Below are 25,000 nucleotides of genomic sequence, written 5' to 3' on the forward strand. Positions count from 1 at the left end.
ACTGGAGTGCCCAAAAGCACAAGGTGTGCAATACTCAGAGACATGGCCAAGGTAAGAAAGGCTGAAAGACGACCACCACTGAACAAGACACACAAGCTGAAACGTCAAGACTGGGCCAAGAAATATCTCAAGACTGATTTTTCTAAGGTTTTATGGACTGATGAAATGAGAGTGAGTCTTGATGGGCCAGATGGATGGGCCCGTGGCTGGATTGGTAATGGGCAGAGAGCTCCAGTCCGACTCAGACGCCAGCAAGGTGGAGGTGGAGTACTGGTTTGGGCTGGTATCATCAAAGATGAGCTTGTGGGGCCTTTTCGGGTTGAGGATGGAGTCAAGCTCAACTCCCAGTCCTACTGCCAGTTTCTGGAAGACACCTTCTTCAAGCAGTGGTACAGGAAGAAGTCTGCATCCTTCAAGAAAAACATGATTTTCATGCAGGACAATGCTCCATCACACGCGTCCAAGTACTCCACAGCGTGGCTGGCAAGAAAGGGTATAAAAGAAGAAAATCTAATGACATGGCCTCCTTGTTCACCTGATCTGAACCCCATTGAGAACCTGTGGTTCATCATCAAATGGGAGATTTACAAGGAGGGAAAACAGTACACCTCTGAACAGTGTCTGGGAGGCTGTGGTTGATGCTGCACGCAATATTGATGGTGAACAGATCAAAACACTGACAGAATCCATGGATGGCAGGCTTTTGAGTGTCCTTGCAAAGAAAGGTGGCTATATTGGTCACTGATTTGTTTTTGTTTTGTTTTTGAATGTCAGAAATGTATATTTGTGAATGTTGAGATGTTATATTGGTTTCACTAGTAAAAATAAATAATTGAAATGGGTATATATTTGTTTTTTGTTAAGTTGCCTAATAATTATGCACAGTAATAGTCACCTGCACACACAGATATCCCCCTAAAATAGCTATAGTTTTTTGGGTTCATTGAGAACATGGTTGTTGTTCAATAATAAAATTAATCAAAAATACAACTTGCCTAATAATTCTGCACTCCCTGTATATGTATACATACATACATACATATGTACACAGTATCCCACAAAAGTGAGTGCACCCCTCACATTTTTGTAAATATTTTATTATATCTTTTCATGTGGCAACACTGAAGGAATTACACTTTGCTACAATGTAAAGTACTGAGTGTACAGCCTGTATAACAGTGTAAATTTGCTGTCCCCTCAAAATAACTCGGCACACAGCCATTCATGTCTAAACTGTTGGCAACAAAAGTGAGTACACCCCTAAGTGGAAATGTCCAAATTGGACCCAAAGTGTCAATATTTTGTGTGGCCACCATTATTTTTCAGCACTGCCTAAAGCCTCTTGAGCATGGAGATCACCAGAGCTTCACAGGTTGCCACTAAAGTCCTCTTCCACTCCTCCATGATGACATAACAGAGCTGGTGGATGTTAGAGACATTGCACTCCCCCACCTTCCATTTGAGGATGCCCCACAGATGCTTAAAAGGGTTTAGGTGTGGAGACATGCTTGGCCAGTCCATTACCTTTAGCTTCTTTAGCAAGGCAGTGGTCGTCTTGGAGGTATGTTTGGGGTCGTTATCGTGATGGAATATTGCCCTGCAGCCCAGTCTCTGAAGGGAAGGGATGTCACAGTACATGTTGGCATTCATGGATCCCTCAATGAACTGTGCTCCCCAGTGCCGGCAGCACTCATGCAGGCCCAGACCATGACATTCCCACCACCATGCTTGACTGTAGGCAAGATACACTTGTCTTTGTACTCCTCACCTGGTTGCTGCCACACACGCTTAACACCATCTGAATTGAATAATTTTATCTTGGTCTTATCGGACCACAGGACATGGTTCCTTCAACCTCTGCAGCAATGCTGGCAGCACTCAAACTTCTATTTCCCAAAGACAACCTCTTGAAATGACGCTGAGCACGTGCCCTCAACTTCTTTGGTCAGCCATGGCGAGGCCTGTTCTGAGTGGAGCCTGTCCTGTGAAAGCACTGTATGGTCTTGCCCACCAAGCTGCAGCTCAATTTCAGGGTCTTGGCAATCTTCTTATAGCCTAGACCATCTTTTTGTAGAGCAACAATTCTTTTTTTCAGATCCTCAGAGTTCTTTGCCATGAGGTGCCATGTTGAACTTCCAGTGACCAGTATGAGAGAGTGTGAGAGCGATAACACCAAATTTAACACACCTGCTTCCCATTCACACCTGAGACCTTGTAACACTAACGAGTCACATGACACCAGAGAGAGAAAATGAGAGGGAATTTGTACATTTCCACTAAGGGGTGTACTCACTTTTGTTGCCAATGGTTTGTACATTAATGGCTGTGTTTTTTAGTTATTTTGAGGGGACAGCAAATGTACACTGTTATACAGGCTGTACACTCACTACTTTACATTGTAGCAAAGTGTCATTTCTTCAGTGTTGTCACATGAAAAGATAAAATAAATATATACAAAAATGTGAGGAGTGCACTCACTTTTGAAGGATACTGTGTGTGTGTGTGTGTGTGTGTGTGTGTGTGTATGTATATATATATATATATATATATATATATATATATATATATATATATATATATATATATATATATATATATATATATATATATATTTATTCTTTTTATGAATGTATGTGTGAGGGTTGGCACAGTGATTTAATTCCACACTGGTGAAGTTAAGATAATTGGGCTTTTTGTGTCCAGCATTTTGGGTGGGGCTGGGCTGTCGCTGGGCTGGGCAGGGCTGGGGCCATTCAAAGTTGGGGGGCATATGGGTGTCATAGCGCATACAATTTTCAATTTGCTTATCAAATTTACTTTGTGCTCTTGGCATCTTTTTCAAAAAGCATACCTAGGTAGGTTTAAGAGCAGCAATGTATTACTGGGAGCTAGCTGGTGATTGGTTGCCACATACATATGCCTCTAGCTAATGGTCACCAGATGTGTTTAGCTAGGTCCCAGTAGTGTACTGCTGCACTAGAGCTGACTTGAATTGTTTGTTTATCCCCATTGTGGGGGTTAAACTTCTATGCAACCAAATAAAATGCTTTAACACTAGGGTTGCACCGATACCATTTTTTTTATGACCGAGTACAAGTACCGATACTTGTTTTCAAATACTTGCCGATACCAATTACCGATACTTTTTTTTTAATGTCATGTGACAGTTTACCAAGCACAATACAGGCTAATTATTTAAGATTCCTTCTTTATAATTATAAAGGACTGTAATTCAAAAGACATTATGAAATAATAAAAGTTTCATTTGTCACAAAGTTCACTGAACATGTTTGTAAATAAAAAATATTACAATAAAATATTAAATTTAAAGGGTTGATACAATTGGGTTGTTATATAACATCAATCTGACATTTGTATGGAGGTTCGACTCTAAGTTGAACAGTCTTTCACTTTCCACCATACTGCATGGGGCAGAAAGATATTTTTGGGCGATTTTAGCCAGAGCTGGAAATCTGTTTATTAACTGCCCAGTACTTCAGGGGTTTGTCTGAACGAGGTACAGTGATCTCTCCTACAATAATACAAATAACAGCAATTTGTATTGGCAGAACAGTAGTAAACAATTTTTTTTAGTTTAGTCTCCACTCCAGTTTAAAATGAAATGAGAACATGCAGTTTGAAAAAAACGCCACAAGATAGCATATGGGTAATAAGTGGAGGTATCGGTTTAAGTATCGGTGCATTTGCATGAGTACAAGTACTCATGCAAATACTTGTATCGGTACCGATACTAGTATCGGTATCAGTGCAACCCTATTTAACACATTATAGCCTTTTCTTATTTCCTTTTTTATGTTGATTTAAAAATCTCCTGAGAGACTGATGTCAGCTTCAGGCAGGAATGAGGTCACCGGGCCTGAATATCATTCCAGTTTGTATATGGAAAAAATGGGTTTATTGATGAGCATCATTCTTGTACATATTGTAGGAATTTACTCATTGTTTTATTATGTTTATTTATCAACCAAATTCCATATAGTATGGAATGATGTACAAGCACGTAAGAATTTATTATAGAATGACCTTGTTGAAACTCTGTATAACCTTGTTTTGGATATCTGAGATTTCAATGAGATGTATGTTTCTTATACTTTAATAAACATAGTTATTAAATTAGCTAACATAGTATAAACAAAGTTTTTGTTTTATACATTAACAGTTATTTTGTGTTTCTTTATTGCCAAGGCTCAACTGAACATACCTATTCTTCTTTCAGACCTACACACAAGTTCGTGGATATCTCTGCTGACGTGAAATAATCTGTCTTTGTGTTTTGTTTTAACAGATATTGATGAATGTGACAATGACTACAATGGAGGTTGTGTGCATGAATGCATCAATATTCCAGGCAACTATCGATGCACATGTTATGATGGATTTATGTTGGCCCACGATGGACACAATTGTTTAGGTAAGTGAAACCCCAATTAAAGATAAAGCTTGGTATGGGTATCTAATTGCTCTTCTTTTTTTTTTTCCTTTTTCTTTTTTTCTTTTTTCCTATTCTTTCCATATTTTATATTGTGTTTGCTGGTGCTACAGAGGTATTTGCCCTACCTTTTTTATAGGTTCTAAATATCCAGTTGCTTTTGAACAGTACATGATTTAGCATCATATACTGTAGTTAAAGGGACAGTCAACACCCATGAAAACTTTCTACCATACCTTAGATCAACAACAAAAAATGAGCCTGCACTGCATCCCATCTTAAATAACACTAACGTTAGGTAGCTAATCTTCAATGAACATTTAGTTAACAGTTTCAGATATGGCCACCAAACAACTCCCCCTGTTACGTAGGAGGCTTCTTCTCCAAGTCTTCAGCCAATGAGAATCAAATCCTCGGCTAGATTCTTTAGCCGCGTTCACGGAGACACTGTTCTATTTCTAATAGCGCATTGGCAATAGAACAGTGTCCCTGTGAACAAGTATTTATTTAAAACAAGAAAGGTACGGAGGAGGAGGGGGAGGAGTTTGGCGGCCATATCTGCTGCTGTTAACTAAATGTTCATTGAAAATTAGCCACCTAACGTTAGTGTTATTTAAGATGAGATGCGGTGCAGGCTCATTTTTTGTTGTTGATCTAAGGTATGGTAGAAAGTTTTCATGGGTGTTGCCTGTCCCTTTAAGCACTTAACTGTGTTTCTTACACATCTCACCACTGCTCTCACATACTACACATGCATAGATGACTCATTGGTTCAAAATTAGTTGTTTTTGTTTTTTTCTGGATGTTCATAATAGTTTACTAACTGATCATAAATATCCTCTTAAAACCAGGGTAAGCTAGTAACAAAGAGGCCCAGAGATGTAACATAATCAAATGAATGGCAAATGTAGGCGTTGGAAGTAATCATCATTTGTGCATTTACTAATAATTTCACTGTGATAACGTTACATAAAGAGAGCCCAATTCTTAAACATAACTTAAATGTTTAAGTTCATTTCTAAAATCTCAAAGCATGCATAATATAGTCTTTAAGGAAAATATATTGTACTTAAAGCGATGGTAAATGCGAGTGTTTGTGAAACCAGTGAGTGCTACAAACAAAGGGGACTTTCAGTCATGAAGTATAAAAAATGTCTTTGCCTGCAGTTTATGCTGCGCTGAGTGCCTCAAGCAGCCAATGGCAATGAGGTGACGTTAGTGAATAGCCGTGCGGGCCAATCGGCATTAGGCCAGATGGCTAGCATGATTTTGGCTAACATCACCTCATTGATAAAATAGTGTTCTGCCATGGGCGAGCGACCTGAGGTTCTCAGCGCAGCATAAGCTGCAGATATATAAAGGTATTTAATATACTTCATGACTTAAAATTCCCTTACTTTGTAGCACTGGTAAATCCTGGCATTTCACAAACTTGTGGGAATCTGTACATACAGTAACACAAACAAGCCCTCTTGGAATCAATCTTTATATGTTTGTTCATGATTTTACCAAACTGCTGCTCACAAATAAAATGTAAATAGGAGATACAACTGCGGGACAGAGAATACGTGAGGGATGACTCATGACATTTATATTTATGAAGTAAAATAAGATCTAAAAAAGACAGATAATGCTGGGAAAAGGAAAATGAAGCACCTGTAGTGAAATTAATATTATATATAATAATTATTGTTTTTCTGTCATAATTGTGATGTTTTCTTGTGATGACATTTTATTGTAAACTAAATATATACATAGCTTTTGTCATACTGATTATATAAATATATATATATATATATATATATAATTTGGATTGAACAGCTGAATAATGCTTGTGTTGTCTTACGGGCCCATCTTGTAAGCTATCTGGGTGTTGCAGGTCTTACACAGATATTACAATTTAAATACTGTAAATCGCATGTTTTTTTGCTTTTGTGTACTGTAAAAACCTGTGCTAAAGATGTTGGTGGATAATAAACAAGACGAGAAAGAATGGCAAATGGTTAAATCCGATTTCCAAATACGCACTTGCTGTTTGAAATCTGCCTGGACACAGGGATGGCATTAGGCTAAACTTGTTGTTGTTGTTGTTGTTGTTGTTTTATTTAAAAAAAAATATATATATTGTGACATTTTTAACAACTTTTCAAATTTTGTTTATTTTCTATTGGTATCCAATGTTAAAAAGCATACCTAGATAGCCTCAGGTGCAGTAGTGCACTATTAAAAACTAGCTGCTGCTGATTGGTGCCTTTTTGTTATTAGCTCACTAGATGTACTCAGCTAGGTCACATTAGAGCATTGCTGCTATGGAGTTAAAGCAAATAACCATATTATTTTGGCATTTTTACATCTCTTTGAATTTTAATATATGTTTTTTATATATTTTTTTGTTTGTTTTTCCCATTTGCTGTATCCTACTTGCCTAGGTATAAAGGTAGTTATTATGGGATTTGTTAGGCTAATGAGCATCTTCTTCTATTAGCAGTTAATGTGGGCTGTATGTACTGCATTGTAAGTTGTGTGCATTTTCTTTTTAAGGACATGTGACTTTTTATGTAAATATAAGATTAAATTACAGGACTGATTATATGATGATCAAAAGGTCATAGAAGTGTGTAGCACATTAGAGAATGATTTGCCAGGGACAGTAGATGAAGTTCTAAGATACTAAATGCATTTATTTTTTTAAGTTTGTGTAAACTTTAAAAAGGTTTAAAGGGACAGTCTAGTCAAAATAAAAATTCAGATAGGGCATGCAATTTTTAACAATGTTCCAATTTACTTTTATCATCAAATTTGCTTTGTTCTTTTGGTATTCTTAGTTAAAAGCTAAACCTAGGTAGGCTCATATGCTAATTTCTAATCCCTTGAAGGTGATTCTTATCTGAATGCATTTGACAGTTTTTTCACAGCTGGGGGCATTAGTTTTTGTGTGCCATATAGATAACATTGTGCTCAAGCCCGTGGAGTTACTTATGAGAGGGCACTGATTGGCTAAAATGCAAGTCTGTCAAAAGAACTGAAATAAGGGGGCAGTCTGCAGAGGCTTAGATACAAGGTAATCACAGATGTATAAAGTATATTAATATAACTGTGTTGGTTATGCAAAACTGGAGAATGGGCAACAATAACAATTCTGGAGTAGGCTGTCCCTTTTAATGCAAACACATTATTAATCAATGCATTTGAGCCTATGGGGCTGATTTATCAAGTGTCTGGCGGACATGATCCGCTGTAGCGAATCATGTCCGCCAGATATCGATAAATGCCGATAGCATACACTGTCGGCATTTATCATTGCATAAGCAGTTCTGGTTAACTGCTTGTGCAATGCCGCCTGCAGATTCACGGTCTATCAGTCGCTAGCAGGGGGTGTCAATCAACCTAATCATATGAGATTAGGCGGATTGATGTCCGCCACCTCAGCGGAGGCGTACGAGTTAAGGAGCAGCGGTCTTAAGACTGATGCTTCTTAACTCCTGTTTCCGACAAGCCTGAAGGCTCGCATGCAAACAGGAGTATACGTCCCCATTCGGGCTCTGATAAATCAGCCCCCGTGAATTGATTTACCACCAAGCCCAAACTCTTAAAACAGAATATGAAAAAGTGAAAAGATTAGTGATAAATACTTTTTTTTTTTTTTCTTTCTCTCTACATATAATCAGATTTGGGCACCAATAAAAAACTTATAAGTATAAGCTCTTTTAAGTGCTCTGTAAGCCTGTGTGGTGCTTGTTATTGGAGACCTGATACAATGTGTACTTAGAAGAGTGTAGTATTTTTATTATTATAATTATCATTTATTTGTGTAGTGCCCCAAAGTCCCATGGACAAAAGAACACTGCTTAGTGCTCTCTCTATTCTTCTGACTTGAAAACAGAATAACTACGGTTTGTTATATGCCTCTGTTTGCCAAAACTTATAAAAAGGGATGGGGCAATGTTTTGCAACTTTTCAAAAAATGAAACTAATTTTAACACATTTGTTCATTCGTTTCGAATTTCAAATGTTTTTACAACATTCTAACATTCTCTTAATGTAATAGTATTTCTAATGCTTTATTTAAATCTAATATTCAATTAGAATTATGCAATATTTGAATTTGAAAAATTTGAATCGCTATATTTGTAATAGTATTTCTAATGCTCTTTAAATGTAATATTTGAATTATGAAATATTCGAAATACAAACATTGAAATTGATATTTTTGTATCTATTATGTATCAATTTACTAAATTCCCTACCACATGAACTATTGAACTTCTGAATAGTATTTGTTAAATCAAATGTTACATTCGAAATTCCGAATGTGGATATTCGATCTAATTATAAACATTCGAAAATGAAAGTTAAATTTGATTACTGGATTTTAATGGATTTTCATTCGTTCTACCAATCAAATTACACTTTCAGCACATTCGCCCATCCCTACTCATAAAAACTCAAGGTAGATGCAGCTTAGAAGCCATTTCCAAGGTGGGAAGCTTAATCATAAAGTATGTAGCGCTTGAGGAGGTTGCACTCGTTTGTATCTGTTGGATAATCCGAAGACAAGCAAGGACATTTGGAACTATTGTGTATTTATTACAGATACTGGATTTACATTGTTTAGTAAACTCTTTGCTCTTTCAACTGCATTTAGGTCCTGCTGGACATAGTGAAGGCTGAGCAAATGCCAACTCTAACAAATAAAAAAACATAGTTTGTTCTTGCCTATAGATGGAGTTATTACACCTAAACATTCTACTAAGAACCAACACTGCTATTCTCACACTCACCAATCTAATACCAGAATGTTATCATTTATTTTTCTGTGGAACAAGAACACGTAGTTACTTGCATTTTTGTATGGCAAGAGACTGTAACCTTTTTGGGGACTGTGGATCGGTCAGCTCTGGATTTGAGTTTAAGTTTTATATAGAAGCATTTTTTCAATACACTTCCATTATGCAAAAATGGCTCTAGTAAAATATATTACTGTTTTAAGGATACAAACACCATGAGGCCTATTTATCAAGTCGTCAACTAAGCTGCATTCGCCGGCACCAATACGCTCGCCTAACATCGTGGCCGCGGACCTGAATACACTCTCCTTATTTATCAAAAAAGTTGTTAAAAAGCCACGCACCAAGTACGGGGCGATGAGCAGCGGACTGTTGTTAACTAACAGTCATCAATCTTGCTGCTGTTCGGCTTTTTCCCAGCTTTATTTATACCCTGTCACTAAACAGTGCCACTATACTAAAATGTTTACCCCTATTCCGCTGCTCCCGGACCCCACTGCAACTAAATAAAAGTATTAACCCCTATCCCGCCGATCCCGGACCCCACTGCAACTAAATAAATGTATTAACCCCTAAACCCCTGGCCTCCCACATCACTACCACTTACTAAACTGATTAACCCCTAAACCGCCAGACACCCACATCGCCATAAACTAAATTCAGCTATTAACCCCTAAACCTAACTACCCGCTAACTTTACATTAAATATTAACTGATCCCTATCTTATAATAAATTTAAACTTACCTTTAGAATTACATTAAACTATATTAAACTATTAATTAACCTACACTAACTATTATCATACAATTATATTAAACTACTAATTAACCTACCCTAACTAGTATACTAAAATTACATTAAACTATATTAAACTATTAATTAAACTACACTAACTATTATACTAAAATTACATTAAACTAACAATTAAATTAACTATATTACATATTTAAAAACCTAACCCTACTCAAGTTATTTAAATCTACAATAAAGAATTACTAAGTTACAAAAAATAAAAAACACCAAGTTACAAAAAATAAAAAACACTATTACAAAAACAAACAAACACTAAGTTACACAAAATAAAAAAATAAATTATCAAATATTTAAACTAATTACACCTAATCTAATAGTTAAAAAAGCCCCCCCAAAATAAAAAAAACCCTAGCCTACAATAAACTACCAATGGCCCTTAAAAGGGCCTTTTGCGGGGCATTGCCCCAAAGAAATCAGCTCTTTTACCTGTTAAAAAATAAATAAAACAAACACCCCCCCATCAATAAAACCCACCATCCATACAACCAACCCCCCAAATAAAATCCTATCTAAAAAACCTAAGCTCCCCATTGCCCTGAAAAAGGGCATTTAGCTCGTTTTCCACCCAAAACCCTAATCTAAAATTAAAACCCACCCAATAAACCCTTAAAAAAACCTAACGCTAAGCCCTGAAGATCCACTTACAGTTTTTGAAGACCCGACATCCATCCTCAAGCAAGCAGCAGAAGTCCTCGGCGAAGCCTGCAGAAGTTTTCATCCAAGCGGGCCGAAGTCTTCATCAAACCGGGCAGAAGTCTTCATCCAGACGGCATCTTGTTAGGGTGTTAGGTGTAAACGTAACTTTTATTCTAGCATAGAAATCATCAGGCTGCAGCGAACATAAGCTTTCGCTGCTTTCATACTCCCATTGATTCCTATGGCATCTGCGGCCTCCAGGGTTGCGGATTGAAAACCAGGTACGCTGGGCCAGAATAGTGGCGAGCGTACCTGTTAGCAGTTTGATAACTTACAAAAGTTGTCAGATAGTGCCGACTTTGTATTCGGAACATCTGTAATGACGTAAGCATCGATCTGTGTTGGACTGAGACTGGCGGATCGTATGTTACGTCACAAATTTCAACTTTTGCCGTTCTGTAGGCTTTGTTAAATAGGGCGAATCAGGCTCGCCACAAATTACGCTGCGGAATTCCAGCGTATTTGCTGTTGACGGCTTAATAAATAGGCCTCCATGTCTGCTCAGAGAACTAGGGGTGGTGTATATTAATGAAGATTTAATTTGTAAGCCACTGCTGACTCTGAGAAGGTGTGGTGTTTGAAGGCTGGAGCACAGGGCCCTCACAGCATATGTGCATATGCTGCTTAAAAACAGTAAAACATTTAAGTATTTTTGATAATAGAAATACAAAGCAAAAATGCTTCTATTTAAAACTGAAATCCCTGCATGCAAATTTTAATTTTAACGTTTCTATCCCTTTAAACCAGTATCTGGAGTACCAGAGTATTTATTTGTTTTTAAGGGGGGGGCAAATCTACAGACCTATAAATACTGAAAGTGCACATACAGCTGTAGCAGATCTCAAAATCTCATTAACCCCACGTTTACATAATTAAATAAATGATCTGCTGCTGCCCATTTTACACTTATCTGCGGAGAGCTGGTGAAACATAATGCAAACGTATGTAAAGTATCATTAACAATGAAAGTGGAAAGCAGGATTTTGTGATGCAATATTTGTATTGCCTTGCACCCTCAGATTATCGGCAACTATGTGAGTTCAGCCTAAGATATTATGCAAGAAATGTGTTTTTGTGGTGCTTTCCTGTTTGCACTTTTTTTCTTTCAAACTACTAGTTCTATTTTGCGATTTGGGTGGCCACAGATGGTTTGGTCAGCCAATAAGGTTCTCGAATGCTGTATAAGGTTAGTTACTATATGTAACACATTATTTGCTCCTAACAAAGATGTTTTATGCACTTCAACAGCAATGAAAAGTCCAATAAAAACTAGAGTGCTTCGTATTTAAGTGTGAAAGCGACTTGGCAGCATTTAACAAGATGGTGTATTTTTACAGGAACCTCCGTGAAACAGTAGCAGTTAATAACACTCCATATGTGTCGCTGGGCTTTTAATCATCCATGTTTGCCTACTGGCAAGTACTTAATCTCTAATTAGTTAGTTATTTTATGGGGATCTTAAAGGGACATGAAACCCAAAATAAAATTTTCTTTTGTGATTCAATTGGAGCATACAATTTTAAATAACTTTCTAATTTACTTCTGTTATTAAATTCATTCTCTAGGTATCTTTTTTTAAAACACAGGGACGTAAGCTTAGGAGTGTGCGCGTATCTGGAGCACTATATAGCAGAAGTTTTGCAAGAATGTTATCCGTTTGCAAGAGTACTAGATGGCAGAACTATGTTTTGCAATGCACTTCAGACACCTAGGTATCTCTTCAACAAGGAATACCATGGGAAAATAAACAAATTTGTTAACAGAAGCAAATTGCAAAATGTCTAAAATGTTACGTTCTGTCGGAATCACTAAATCATTTTTTTTGGGTTTCATATCTCTTTTTAAATGATGTTGGAACACAATATTTAGAAAGTGGTGCTGCGCTGGGTTTAGCAGTACTCTCAGCACTCACATTTAATCAACTTTCCAATTTACCAATTCTCTTGGTATCCTTTCTTGAGGGAACAGCAAGGCCACTACTGGGAGCTAGCTGAACACATTGGTAAGCCAACGAAATGAGGCATATATGTGCAGCCAGCAATTAGAAGCTAGCTCCCAGCCTCTGAGCCTACCTAAGTATATGTGTTTCAACAAAGGATACCAAAGAAAACTAAGCAATTTAGATAATAGAATTAAGATGGAAAGTTGATTAAAATTGTATGCTCTATCTGAATCATGAAAGAAAACTTTTGGGTTTCGTGTCCCTTTAAGGTTAGATATAATATTTAATTTTTTATGAATAGAGAGTCTAGTATATGTAAATATATGTTGAGTTTTTAATCTATCTCTGGTTTTCTGCTTAGTTTAGTAGATCATGATTCTTGTATTAATATTGTCGCAACATTTTCACTTTATTTCTTTTTTAGCAGATTTAGGAAATATATTTGACTCCATATTGGTTAGATATTTTTTTTTTTTTTTAGCTTGTCCACATAACAGAAAATGTCTTAACATCTTGGTGCTCCATCTAGATTTTCTTTTTATTGCTTTTTGACAGAAGTCATTAGTTAAGTTAAATTTCTCACAAAAACACAAACCTGCTCTGTATACTCCATATAAATATGAATTTCCTTATTTATTACAAGCGTTTTGGAAAGTCAAGCTAGTTTAGCATTTTACTTAGATAACTTTGTTAAGTCACAACGTTACAGGATGTAAGTTCTGTGTTGGATTACTAATTGATGGAGTGTCTGAAAAATAAGCTCTCTGTGTAATTTTAAAATGTGTATCAGATTGTCATACATCAACTTTACGGTGTTATTGGTGCCAAACCTAAAAAAATGTGAATGAGCGTCTAGCGATGCAAAATGATGCCATTTGTGGGATATTTGCAGCATTCATGTACTCTCTATAAATGGACTCTAGTATTTTACAGAAATATAGCAATCCATAATTGCTTGCGTAGAAGTCTTGAGTAAATAAAAATAAATGCTAAGTCTTTCATAGCACAGAAAACAAACTCAGAAAGCTGATTTGTTGATTTTATTCACTTTTAATAAGACTGTTTGGTAATTATCTCCAGAAAAGTTTGTGTAAGCAATTACTTATTCTTTTTCAATAAGGTTCAACAATGTGTATAGGAGAGTTAATATGTTGGCACACACTTCAGATTCTCCTTGATCCTTTTCTGAGTGATCTATTGAACCTCTTGTAGTAAAGTGCTCAGCTAGTGCAGATTTAAAGTCAAACATACGGAATGGGATTTTTGGGTTTGCTAATAATACATGGAATTCTAAAATTAAAACTCTGATATATTGATCTGAACTTTAAGAAAAAGTGATTATGGTTCTTATTTGCATTTATTTTAAAGTATTTTGTGTTGTCTTCTCTAATAATGGGAAGTCTTATTTTACAAATATTCCTTTACATAAAAGCATTCTTATTTTTTGAGCAAACACAAGTAAACCAAAAGAAACAAGGCAAATTTATTTTTTAGTAGCTTATCCTTCGAACACAAAGTTTGTCTTTCTCTCTTTTCTTAAAGGGCCTCAGAATGCGTCGGCTGGTAGTAGCAAGATAAATGTTTGTTAAAACGATGTATATTGTTCTTGGAGCCACTTGTAAAGTTTACAGCTTGAAAAGAATTTGTGTCTCGATGGATTTATTTTTTTATCATACATATTAAAACATTTTTTTAAATTATATTAACACAGGAGGACTAGCAACTTTTGGCCCAGGAGGGAAGTATTACCCAGTGGCCCAGGTATATCAACCCACTCCTTTTTAAAATGCAATGTTTGATATCACAAAATAAATGGTAGGGGATCCTTGGTTATCATGTGCCCCCTTCTACGACATGCATGCAGGGCAACCTACAGTTATAGTACAGATGGCAACCCACAGACAAAGTGCATAGTAAATTGGGCAGTGGTGTGGGCAAGAATAGCTCTGTCAACAAGCAGGGCAGTTTAGGGACAGACCGCACAGTGTCAACATATCTACAGCTACAAAAAAAACCTACACACCTATATATGTGTGTGTATGTATGTATGTTTTATATATGCATGCTGTAGGCAGACCAGATATAATGTGCTGGGAAAACTGTCTCCATCTTGGAAAAAAAGAAATTGTAATCGCACAATAAGTTCCTGCATCCTCTGAAACATCCGGCATCTCTCTGTAGTTTAAAACAAACCAACTTTATTCCCCAAAATATCAACATGTAAAAAAACTAGTTCAAAAATACAGAGTAAAAGGGTCAGAAGTAGTCATGTGCATTTAGGTGACCTCCTGAATGACCTGAATACACATCGTTGGTCAACCAGGAAATCCAACAATGTGGTAGATTTCAATCTTTCCAACCCAGTTTATCTTTTTTTCAGCTCACAATCCATGGTTTTCTACTTTTAATTGATCGCAATCCAAGCAATTTCACCCATACAATGTATGAAAAGCAATGGCTTTGGTGACCACAAATTAACAAACGCTTATTGACAACAAAATGGACACCTCTAATTAAACACAAAAAGGCACTTGATAAATAGCAACCAAAAAACAATAAGAAGACACAAACGGCAACAATATCAGACAACCACATGAGCATGTGCTGACCCAAAAAAGAAGTTGCCGTCCATGCTAACAATGGCTGACGAATAAAGCACGACCAATAACAAATGATGCTGAATACGTCATGAACATGACTGTAATGTAATAATAAGAAAACTATTTTAAACAAACGTTGATAATTACAAAATTCATACTAATAATAATACCAGTGATTACCTACCAGATATTGACAGTAAAAATGCATATTAAAAATAAACTACAATTGATCTCATTTCAACATACACACATGAAATATGCTAACCCATTTAAACCAATATAAACGAAAACAATCAATCATCGGGTTGTGTGCATTTGCAGTGGATGTAGAGAGTTTGCAAAGCAGAGAGAGTGGGGACTTTCAGGAGAGGAGAGAAAGCTGGACCAGCAGAATGAGGATGAATGGCCTGGTCAGTTGGTGAAAACTACTGATCAGGAAAGAGTGCATGGAGTGAAGCTGGCCATGAGAGAGTGCATAGTTGGTCTGGCCAGTTAATGGAAGCTGCTGGCCAGCCTGAAGAGCAGCAGAGAATGCGACCTCCGGACAGCAAAGTTGTAGAAACAGGGCCTCTACAGTACAACGTCAGAGGGTTTTACTTCAAGTATCAAAGGACATGGAAATAATCAAGAGGTATTACTTAACATGTGTAGGTCTCCCTTGATCTATGCAACCTAATCAAGGATGACTTGGAGCCACTGTCTCGAGCTAATAGGGCAGTACTCAGAATACATTTTTTTACCTCTGGCAGTTTTCAGAGGCTGTTATTAGTGGAATTCTGCAGTCCACCTTCTATAGGGTGTTGTTATGTTTCCTGTCCCACAACCACACTCTCTGCCACAGGTTTATTTATTTTTCCTCAACTGGAATAAAGTGTATAGAGGATTCGACCTATGGGGAGGATTGCCCAATTGTCCTGGGTGCCATAGATTGTGCCTATGTGGCACTCAAGGGGCCATATAAAAGAACCTCAAGCAATTTTACTCTTTCAATGTGCAAGTTTGAGACCATTCCATGTAAAATGCATTATTCCTGGAAGCACTTATGACTCATATATCCCACATCACTCAGCCCTCTTTGACATGTTTAAGATTGGAGAATTCCTGGCAGGGTTTTTACCCTGCCTTGTTTGCCATGTGAAGCTGGCAGCCATTTTACTCACCTCTCTTGCTGACTCTGGTGCATACTGTGTGATGCTGCTAATTTCCTGCACTTCCTTTTAAGGCCAGACTAGTGTACATCATCCGTGTGAGACAGGATTCAGTCTCAGAATTGTGATGTCATCACTTATTATTTAAAGGGCCTCTGTTCAGTATGCTTTGCCCTTGCGTTGTCTCAGACCTGTTTGTGAGAGCTCCTGTGTATTACTTGGCTGTCTGACGTGCCTCCTGGTTCCTGATCCTTGGCTTGTTCCTGACTCTGCTGTTCTCCTTGTTCCTGATTCTGGCTCGTCTGACTACTCGCTTTGGTTCCTGACTCGGCTCGTCTGACTATTCGCTTTGGCTCCTGACTACCAGCTCTGGTTTTGATTCCTGGCTTGTTATTCGACTTGTGGAATTTTTATTATTTTTTGCTATTAATAAAGGTGTGATTATTTTTGCACTTCTCGTCTGTCTGATTCCTGGCATCCTGACAATTCCCTGATAGATGGTTGCTGGGTAAGTAAACTCATACATGAAGCCTCTCAATTATTTTCCCCTACAAATCATCACAGATCTCTGCATGCTAACACCTGCTCTACACATGACCCCTCACTACTTGCACCTATGCCCTCAACTTCTTTGCTTACTCAAAACCTCACCCTCCACCTTCAGCCATCACCTGCATACTTTGTTGTATGCATGCTGACCAACACCCTCCCATCACTGCTTCAAAAACTTACATACATATAGGCTAATGCTCCCACATGGGAATAACCCTACAGTTCACCTTTGACTCCAAGTTGCTGTCTAGGGACTGTCTGCACCTGTCCAAAACCACACTCCAGCCCCCCTCTGTTATGGACTCACAATGTTTGTCCCCTACCCAAGGTAATGCAGGTTATGGGAGCATTGGGCAGAGCTTATTTTGAAGCCCACAGGAGGTCTCAAACTGTGATTGAGAGCACCTTTTAGGATTCTCAAATTATTGTTCATGTGTTTAGACCACTCTGGTGGGACCTTGCTCTATTCCCATAAACGGTCAGCAAGATTATTGGGGAGTGCTGCTGCCTTCACATTGTTGCATAGTGTAATAGTCTTTTGGGGACGTACCCCTGGACAGGGTTATGGAGGAGAAACCAGAACCTACTGATGAGTGTGGGGAGATTCCAGAGAACATTCAGGTTCGAAACACCTAATTAGTATTGACATTACCTGTAACCTTCATATGTATCATCTTAATCCCAAGGGCCTAACAGCCCCAATTATGTAATTGTTTAATGGATAGAAAAAGCATTTTAATATTTAAACTTTAGAATTTAGCAAATGCATATGAAAGCAACTTTCACAAATCAACTATTTTTTTTTCTTTTTTCTTTTTTCCCCCCTCTTTTCATGGATATTATTTATGAAAATTGTTCAATTTATTAGACCCATAATGACAATTACACAATAGAACTATACAGAAGTCTAAAGCCAAATAAGGCAGTGTTGGTTGTTCCATACAGTACTTCCTATTTCACTAATTTAAATATGCAAAACTATTTCACAATCCTTTATAAATGGATTTTATGTTTTTGTTAAAGAAAAATTTCATGATAAAAATGTTAAATGTTTACTTTACATTCAGAATGAAATTAGGTGTTTATGACAACAGCATTTATATGTTTGTATCCCCATATGTTTATTATACACTCTTGAAAACCTAATTGTACTTACAATAATCACATATGTATGTGTAATATAACAGATAAAAAATAATTTTCTATTATGAAATATACAAAACTGTTTTATAACAGTTGTTACAGAATGCAAAATATTACTTTACAAATAATTGTGTTTCTAATGCACACATTTTTTAAGCATATAATTATACAATGATATTAAGAACTTGAAATATAACTTCACAAACAAATGTGGCTTTAATGCACATATTTTTTTATACATATTATAATAACATAGTAAATGAGGTTGAATAAAGACTTAAGTCCATTGAGTTCAACCTATACAAATCGAATATGCTTACAAAAAAGCTCCAGTTGAGCTTAAAGAGACACTCAAAATTAAACTTTCATTATTCAGATAGAGCATGCCATTTTAAACAACTTTACAATTTACTTCCATTAACTAAATGTGCACAGTCTTTTTATATTTAAACTTTTTGAGTCACCAGCGCCTACTGAGCATGTGCAAGAATAGGTATGTATTGAATGGCTGATGGCTGTCACATGGTTCTGTGTATGCATTTGTGATTGACTGATGGCTGTCACATGGTACAGGGGGAGTGGAAAAAGACATAACTTTTAAAATTGTTAGAAAAAAATTCTACTACTCATTTGAAGTTCAGACAAAGTGCTATTGCATTGTCTCGTTATCTTGCATTTGTTGATTATGCAAATCTACTCTGTTGACTGGTCCTTTAAATTAATCCTATTAAAAAGGTGACCCATTTAACACAAGCAATCATATCCCTAAATTCTGTTCCTAGACAGATATATTTAAAAATCGTTTAGATACATTTCTAAGATATTGGCATTTACTTCCTCCTTTTGGTAATGAGTTCCACAATTTTATTGCTGTTACGGTAAAAAAATGTTTCCTTTGCAGTAGATTAAATCTCCTTTACTCCAGCATTAAATTGTGTCATCTTGTCACAAACATTTTTCTTGGAATAAACATATAATGAAAAAAGTATATTTTGTAGTTGAAATATAAATTCCCAAAAATGTGTTTTAATGGAAATATTTTTTTTAAAAAAATAGTAGATTAAAAATATTATGAATATGTCAATATGGCATAAATAAAAATAATACCTTCACACAGAAATGTGTCTTAAAACAGAAATAGATTTTTAGATTTTCTGTAAACATTTCTTAAATGGCCATTATACTTAACTATTTTACAAGGTGTCCTTTGTTTGAGCATATAATGTCCTCAGTATTTGTCCAGCAAATCTATGTTTTTAAACACATAGATGCATTAGCTCTTGTACTACTATCATTGATGAATGGATTAGCAACATTTTTCAATTGGAACCTTAAAAGCACTAATGTACCTAACACATTGGTAGGGGTTAAAAAGATAGGGCGAGATTACATATGCGGCGCAGGCTTCAGCGTAACCACTGAAGCCTGCGTCGCCTGTAATTTCCCCTTGCACATCGGGGAATCGCATATACGGCGCCGGCAGTTCATAAAGAGCCGTAAGTCAAATAAACTAGTGATGTCCAGAAATGTGCGTAAATACAAATTTCTGGAGTCGCCAGTGATTTACAGCACGTTAGAAACTGCCGAAGCCTAAGAATTTTTTTTTTATCTCCCGTAAAAGTCTAAAACGCCTCCCAAAAATAAACTCGACACGTCAAAACCCCTATATCCGCCATCACCCCCATCTCGGAACTAATAATAAATATGTTAACCCCTATATCTGCCAACCCCAACATCACAAACTACCTAATAAATTAATTAACCCCTAATCTGCCATTAACCCACATTGCAAACTACCTAATAAATGTATTAACCCCTAATCCGCCATTAACCCACATTGCAAACTACCTAATAAATGTATTAATCCCTAATCCGCCATTTACCCACATCGCAATAAACCTAATAAACCTAACACCTAATCCGCCAAACCCACACAACACAAAAAACCTAATAAATCTATTAACCCCTAATCCACCAAACCCCCACAATTGAAATAACTAAATTACTAAGCCCCCTAACCTAACCCTAAATTAACCCCAATTACCTAAATTAAAAAATACTAATTTACAATTAAAATAAAAAAAGCTAAAATTACTTAAAAAATAAAAAAAACTAAGATTAAATTAATTGAAGATTACAAAAAAAGTCTAACATTACATAAAATAAAAAATAATTTGTATGGGCATTGCCCTTGAAAGGGCATTCAGCTCTTTTACTGCTATTTAATCGGGCATTCAGCTCTTTTAAGAGTGCCCAATAAATCCCTAATCTAAAAATTATAAAAAAAGCTGATGTCTAATCCCCAAATAGATACTCACCGTTCCTGAAGTTTGACAGAGACGGTCCTGTCCCAGGTGGTGACGTCTTCTTCCAAGCGGGGACTCTTCCTTCTTCATCCAGGACCAAGCTGGTGATGAGCGCGGAGCAGGACCTGAGACCATGGAGTGTGGAGTATCCTCTTTGTATGCGTTTAAATATGGCATCCCTTGCATTCCTATTAGCTGATTTGATTCTTAAAACTCAAATCAGCCACTAGGATGAGAGCTTCTGAAATCCTATTGGCTGTTCAAATCAGCCAAAAGGAATGCAAGGGACGCAATATTTAAATGTATTGGATCGGGTTGATTTAAATGTATTGGATCGGGTTGATTTCCGGCGATCTCTGTCTGCCGCCTCAGAGCAGGCGGACAGGTTATGGAGCAACGGTCTTTAGACCACTGCTTTATAACTTGTGTTTCTGGCGAGCCTGAAGGCTCGCCAGAAACACAGGGCATCTTTATAAGAACATGTGAGTGTGATACACCAATAGTCTTTGTCACCCAAAAGCTATTTTTATTTAAACTGTATTGGTAATTGGTGATTTGACCTTTGCCAGATCTATACTGATGCACCAGCTGAACATTGTGAGTGATACCTGCACCTTTTCTCTAGTGTGTGCACATACTCACAAGATGGAGTGAGATGCTGATTCCTGTCTCAGGTGTTAATTAATGGCATAGATACTTCAAGAGATCTTAAAAAACAAAAACAAAACATTCATCATATTTAATGGGTTCCCTACTCAGTTTATTTTACTGACCACCTATCTTAAAATTAAGCCAATTTTAAGTTAAAAATAGCTAACATTAAAGTGTCTCAATGATTTTTGCACAAATTATAACTAAATCAATTTGTTAAATTATGCAATTTGTGCGTTGGATAGTGTAATCCATGTTTATAAATAAGAGAAATTGTTATAATATTACATTGTATAATAATATTATACTGCTGCCACCTGGCTACTTCATAATGCCACCTGGCTGACGAAATGTTCTGTAGAGAACACTATATATGTTTTTCTAATAGCATGATTAGGTATGTTTTAAAACTCTGTGCTTGGAAGGGCTGTCATTTTTAAGGAGATGGTATTTTTTGTTATTGTTGTTGTTGTGAAGTGTCAATGTCTATGGAATTTAATGGTTTTAAATATAGGTGCTTACGTCTTTTAGGGGACTGTGTCATTGGTGAATTGATCTTCTCATAACTACGTTCACCTGGAAAACATAGTGACAATATATGTGTATATCAAGTGTTGACATGTACTCCACATAGTCTTATCACATAGCACCACAAAGCCTTATCAGTGTTGATTTCATCGTAGGCACTTACGTCTTATTGGCAACATTGTCTTGGTGAATTGATGCTCTCATAACCGCGTTCACCTAAAAAAACATAGAAAGTTTAAAGAAATGTGAGTATCAAGTATCCCTTAATCATTTTATTCTATAATATCCCTAAACAGTGTTGTTCGTACCTGTATGGGTTTTGGATAATTTAAGTTTTTTTTTATAAAGGACAAGATATGTGTTGCTGCTTTTGTGATATTGTTGGATGTAGCTATGTGTTGGCTCAGTTACCTGCAGTATGCGCTACTAATTAGAAGTGTGCTGGGCAACCAGGAAATGTCAACACATTATAGAACGTATTCATCAAGGCTGGATTTACCTACCCAGATACCAGGACATTTTCCAATGGGCTGCAGCACTTGGGGCTGGGAAGCTACAAATTAAAGGGGTGATTAATGGATGCAATTGGGTTGTAGGGTGCCTATATACTAACAATCTAATACTTATTTTTATTACAAACTAATATAAACTAATTCTGTAAAAACAATATTGGGGGAAGGAGCATACCAGTAATCTTGTTTGAGAAAAATGGTGCATGCGTAGTCTACTGATTGAATGGAAAATGGAGCTGGTCTCAAAATTTTCCAGGACTGCTTTTTATTCCCAGTCCTGCCCTGGTAGTCATAAGATTATATCCTTATTGGCCTGATTTGCATTCTCTTCATTTTTATTCTTTTCAGTAACCAGTAAGTACTGTAAAACATTGTATTACAAGGTCCCTGGCAGCCAGTGGATTAAAGGGACATAATACTCATATGCTAAATAACTTGAAACTGATGCAGCATAACTGTAAAAAGCTGACAGGAAAATATCACCTGAGCATCTTTATGTAAAAAAAATGAAGATATTTTACCTCACAATTTCCTCAGCTCACCAGAGTAAGTGCTGTAAAATGTTATATTTCAGTTACTGTCCAGCTGCAGGTAAAAAAAAAAAATGAACTGCAGCCAATCAGCATCAACAGTGCTGAGGTCATGAACTCTCTTACTGTGATCTCATGAGATTTCACTTAACTCTCATGAGATTTCATAGTAAATTTCCTTAAACTAAATAGGGAAATAACATGAGTGTGAATGAGGCTCACTCCATTGCAGGTCCCGGGACAGGCATACTGATTTGCTGCTTAAAATCCTTTACAATGGGGTGTGAATACTTAGGACATTTTGAGGTAAAATGTCTTTCTTTTTTACATAGAGATGTTTAGGTGATGTTTTCTAGTCAGCTTTTTACAGCTATGCTGCATCACTTTCAAGTGTTTCAACATTTGGGTATCATGGCCCTTTAAGAGCATTTTGTAAATATAACATTGTATATATCATTATTTGCTATGTTTATACCTTGGAATTTTGTTGATTAAATGAAGATGTTGGATTAAAGGCAATTATAGCTGAAACATTAACAAGCAAAATAGATACGCAGAGCACAGAAATTATGCAGTGCACACCAGGGCTGTATTTTGGCCGAGGCAAACAAGACACTTGCCTAGAGTGGCAGATTGGGAGGGGCAGCACTTTTTGTGGCTATATTTGTAAGAAGCCTACACTTATTTTAGAAGTATACAGGTATATAATGGGGGATTTTGTCCAAAGAGCTTACATTTTAGAGGGTTATAATAAGAGAATGCCCATGGAGCTTACAGTTTAGAGGTAGCGCCGAACCTTTCTTTTATACATATTGCAGCAATAGACAAATATATGCGTATGTCTTTGTGTGGATTTGTTTGTGTGTGAATGTGTATAACTCTGTGTGTGTAAACATTTATTTTGGAAATTCCATAAAAAAAATCACTCCATGACCAAAAAATATATTGGCCTAAAACCTTGGGGGGGGCAGCAAAATTGAGTGTTTAGCGCAGCACAAAACACAGATACACCATCAAGACCTGTATTATTTACTTGCATGGCTACAATCTATTTTACAAGACTAGATGCTTTCAAGCTGAAACCCAACACTATTGCCTCCTGAGAGTTAGCAGCCCATAATTAGGGTGCCATATGTCCCAGAAAACCAGGAAAGTCCTGGATTTTATAGAATTAAAAAAGTCCCTCCCGGTTCCCTATAAATCACGGTTTTTGTTATAGTTCCTGCATGCCACTGCCAACTGCACCTACAATTCAGCCCTGTGCAGCTGGATTCTTTTTAGGCCATTAATTGGATCCATTTAGTCAATAAGCCCGAAGTATGTGTTTATACAATTTTCAGGGCAGCAGGCACCTGCAGCTTTGCACTGATGTCAACAGAATCCTCCTCATCCCATCCGATATGGCAACTGAACTCAGAAAGTGACCATGATGCCACGTCTGCCGACTAGTTGTCCAGATTGGAGCCCTACATCAGGGAGTCTTGAGCTCCAGTGATTGCAGGGGCCGAAGATGCAGAAAAGCAGGCCTCAAACCTGGTGGATGCCTCGAAGGGTGAGGTTGGCGGCAGGTTTGGCGGTCTGTTAGCCGTGACCGGCGAGATGTCAGAGAAGCTGAGAAAGCTAGAGGATAAGTAGGAGCTGCTCAACTTGTCGCTGCTAGCCCCCACATCGCTTTTCACCAAAACAGATTGAGTGGGCGGAGGGCAGCTAGAAAGAGAGAGCGACTGCTGGTGAAGCTGGAGGATTTCGCATTTAAGCATGTGCTGGGGAACCAGGAGCTGAAGGAGCAGATCATACAGGACTCAGTGAGCTGGGGGAAGATTAGATGGGGTAGAAGAACTGGCACACTAATGGGAGTTGCAGAGGGGGCACTGGGTATGATAACTGGGGTACCAATTATATTTGTGATAAAAAGGGGGGGTTATTGGAAAATAACTCAGTTTCAAGGATGGCACAGGTAGTTGGAGGCAAAGAGCAAATTTAACGAGGTGGCAGAGAGGGCAGTTATGGCTGGCTGCACAGTGCAGGGTATGGGTTTGGCAGACGAGTAATGGACCTGGTAGTAGATAACAATTTTATGGGGTGGGGGAAGGTAATGAGAACTAGTGGCAGAGGACAAATACTCTGTCCCCAAAACTACTAGTAATATGATTTCCACATAGTAGTATTTACTAATACAAACCCATTGTATGGTCTGCGTTAAAAGTCACATTAGATGTGAAAGATTATGGCTATTTATATTTTTTGTTACCTCACGCTTATTTGTAGCATTTGAGCAAAAGCTTTTTCATATTTAAATTGTCTACAATAACTACATGGCTTCTTTACATAATTTTTCCTT

The 25,000-nt window shown here is 37.1% G+C and overlaps 1 protein-coding gene across 2 annotated transcripts in view; it reads left to right on the plus strand.

The window, feature by feature from the left end:
- Window positions 1-25,000, plus strand: part of SCUBE1 (signal peptide, CUB domain and EGF like domain containing 1) — a 703,286-nt gene that overhangs the window by 31,569 nt on the left and 646,717 nt on the right. For both annotated transcript variants that reach the window (XM_053719054.1, XM_053719055.1), the window contains exon 3: window positions 4,307-4,432. In XM_053719054.1, coding sequence (XP_053575029.1) covers window positions 4,307-4,432 — 126 coding nt within the window. The remainder of the gene's footprint in view (window positions 1-4,306; window positions 4,433-25,000) is intronic.

The sequence above is a fragment of the Bombina bombina genome, chromosome 6 (assembly GCF_027579735.1).
Source record: "Bombina bombina isolate aBomBom1 chromosome 6, aBomBom1.pri, whole genome shotgun sequence".
Lineage (NCBI taxonomy): Eukaryota > Metazoa > Chordata > Amphibia > Anura > Bombinatoridae > Bombina > Bombina bombina.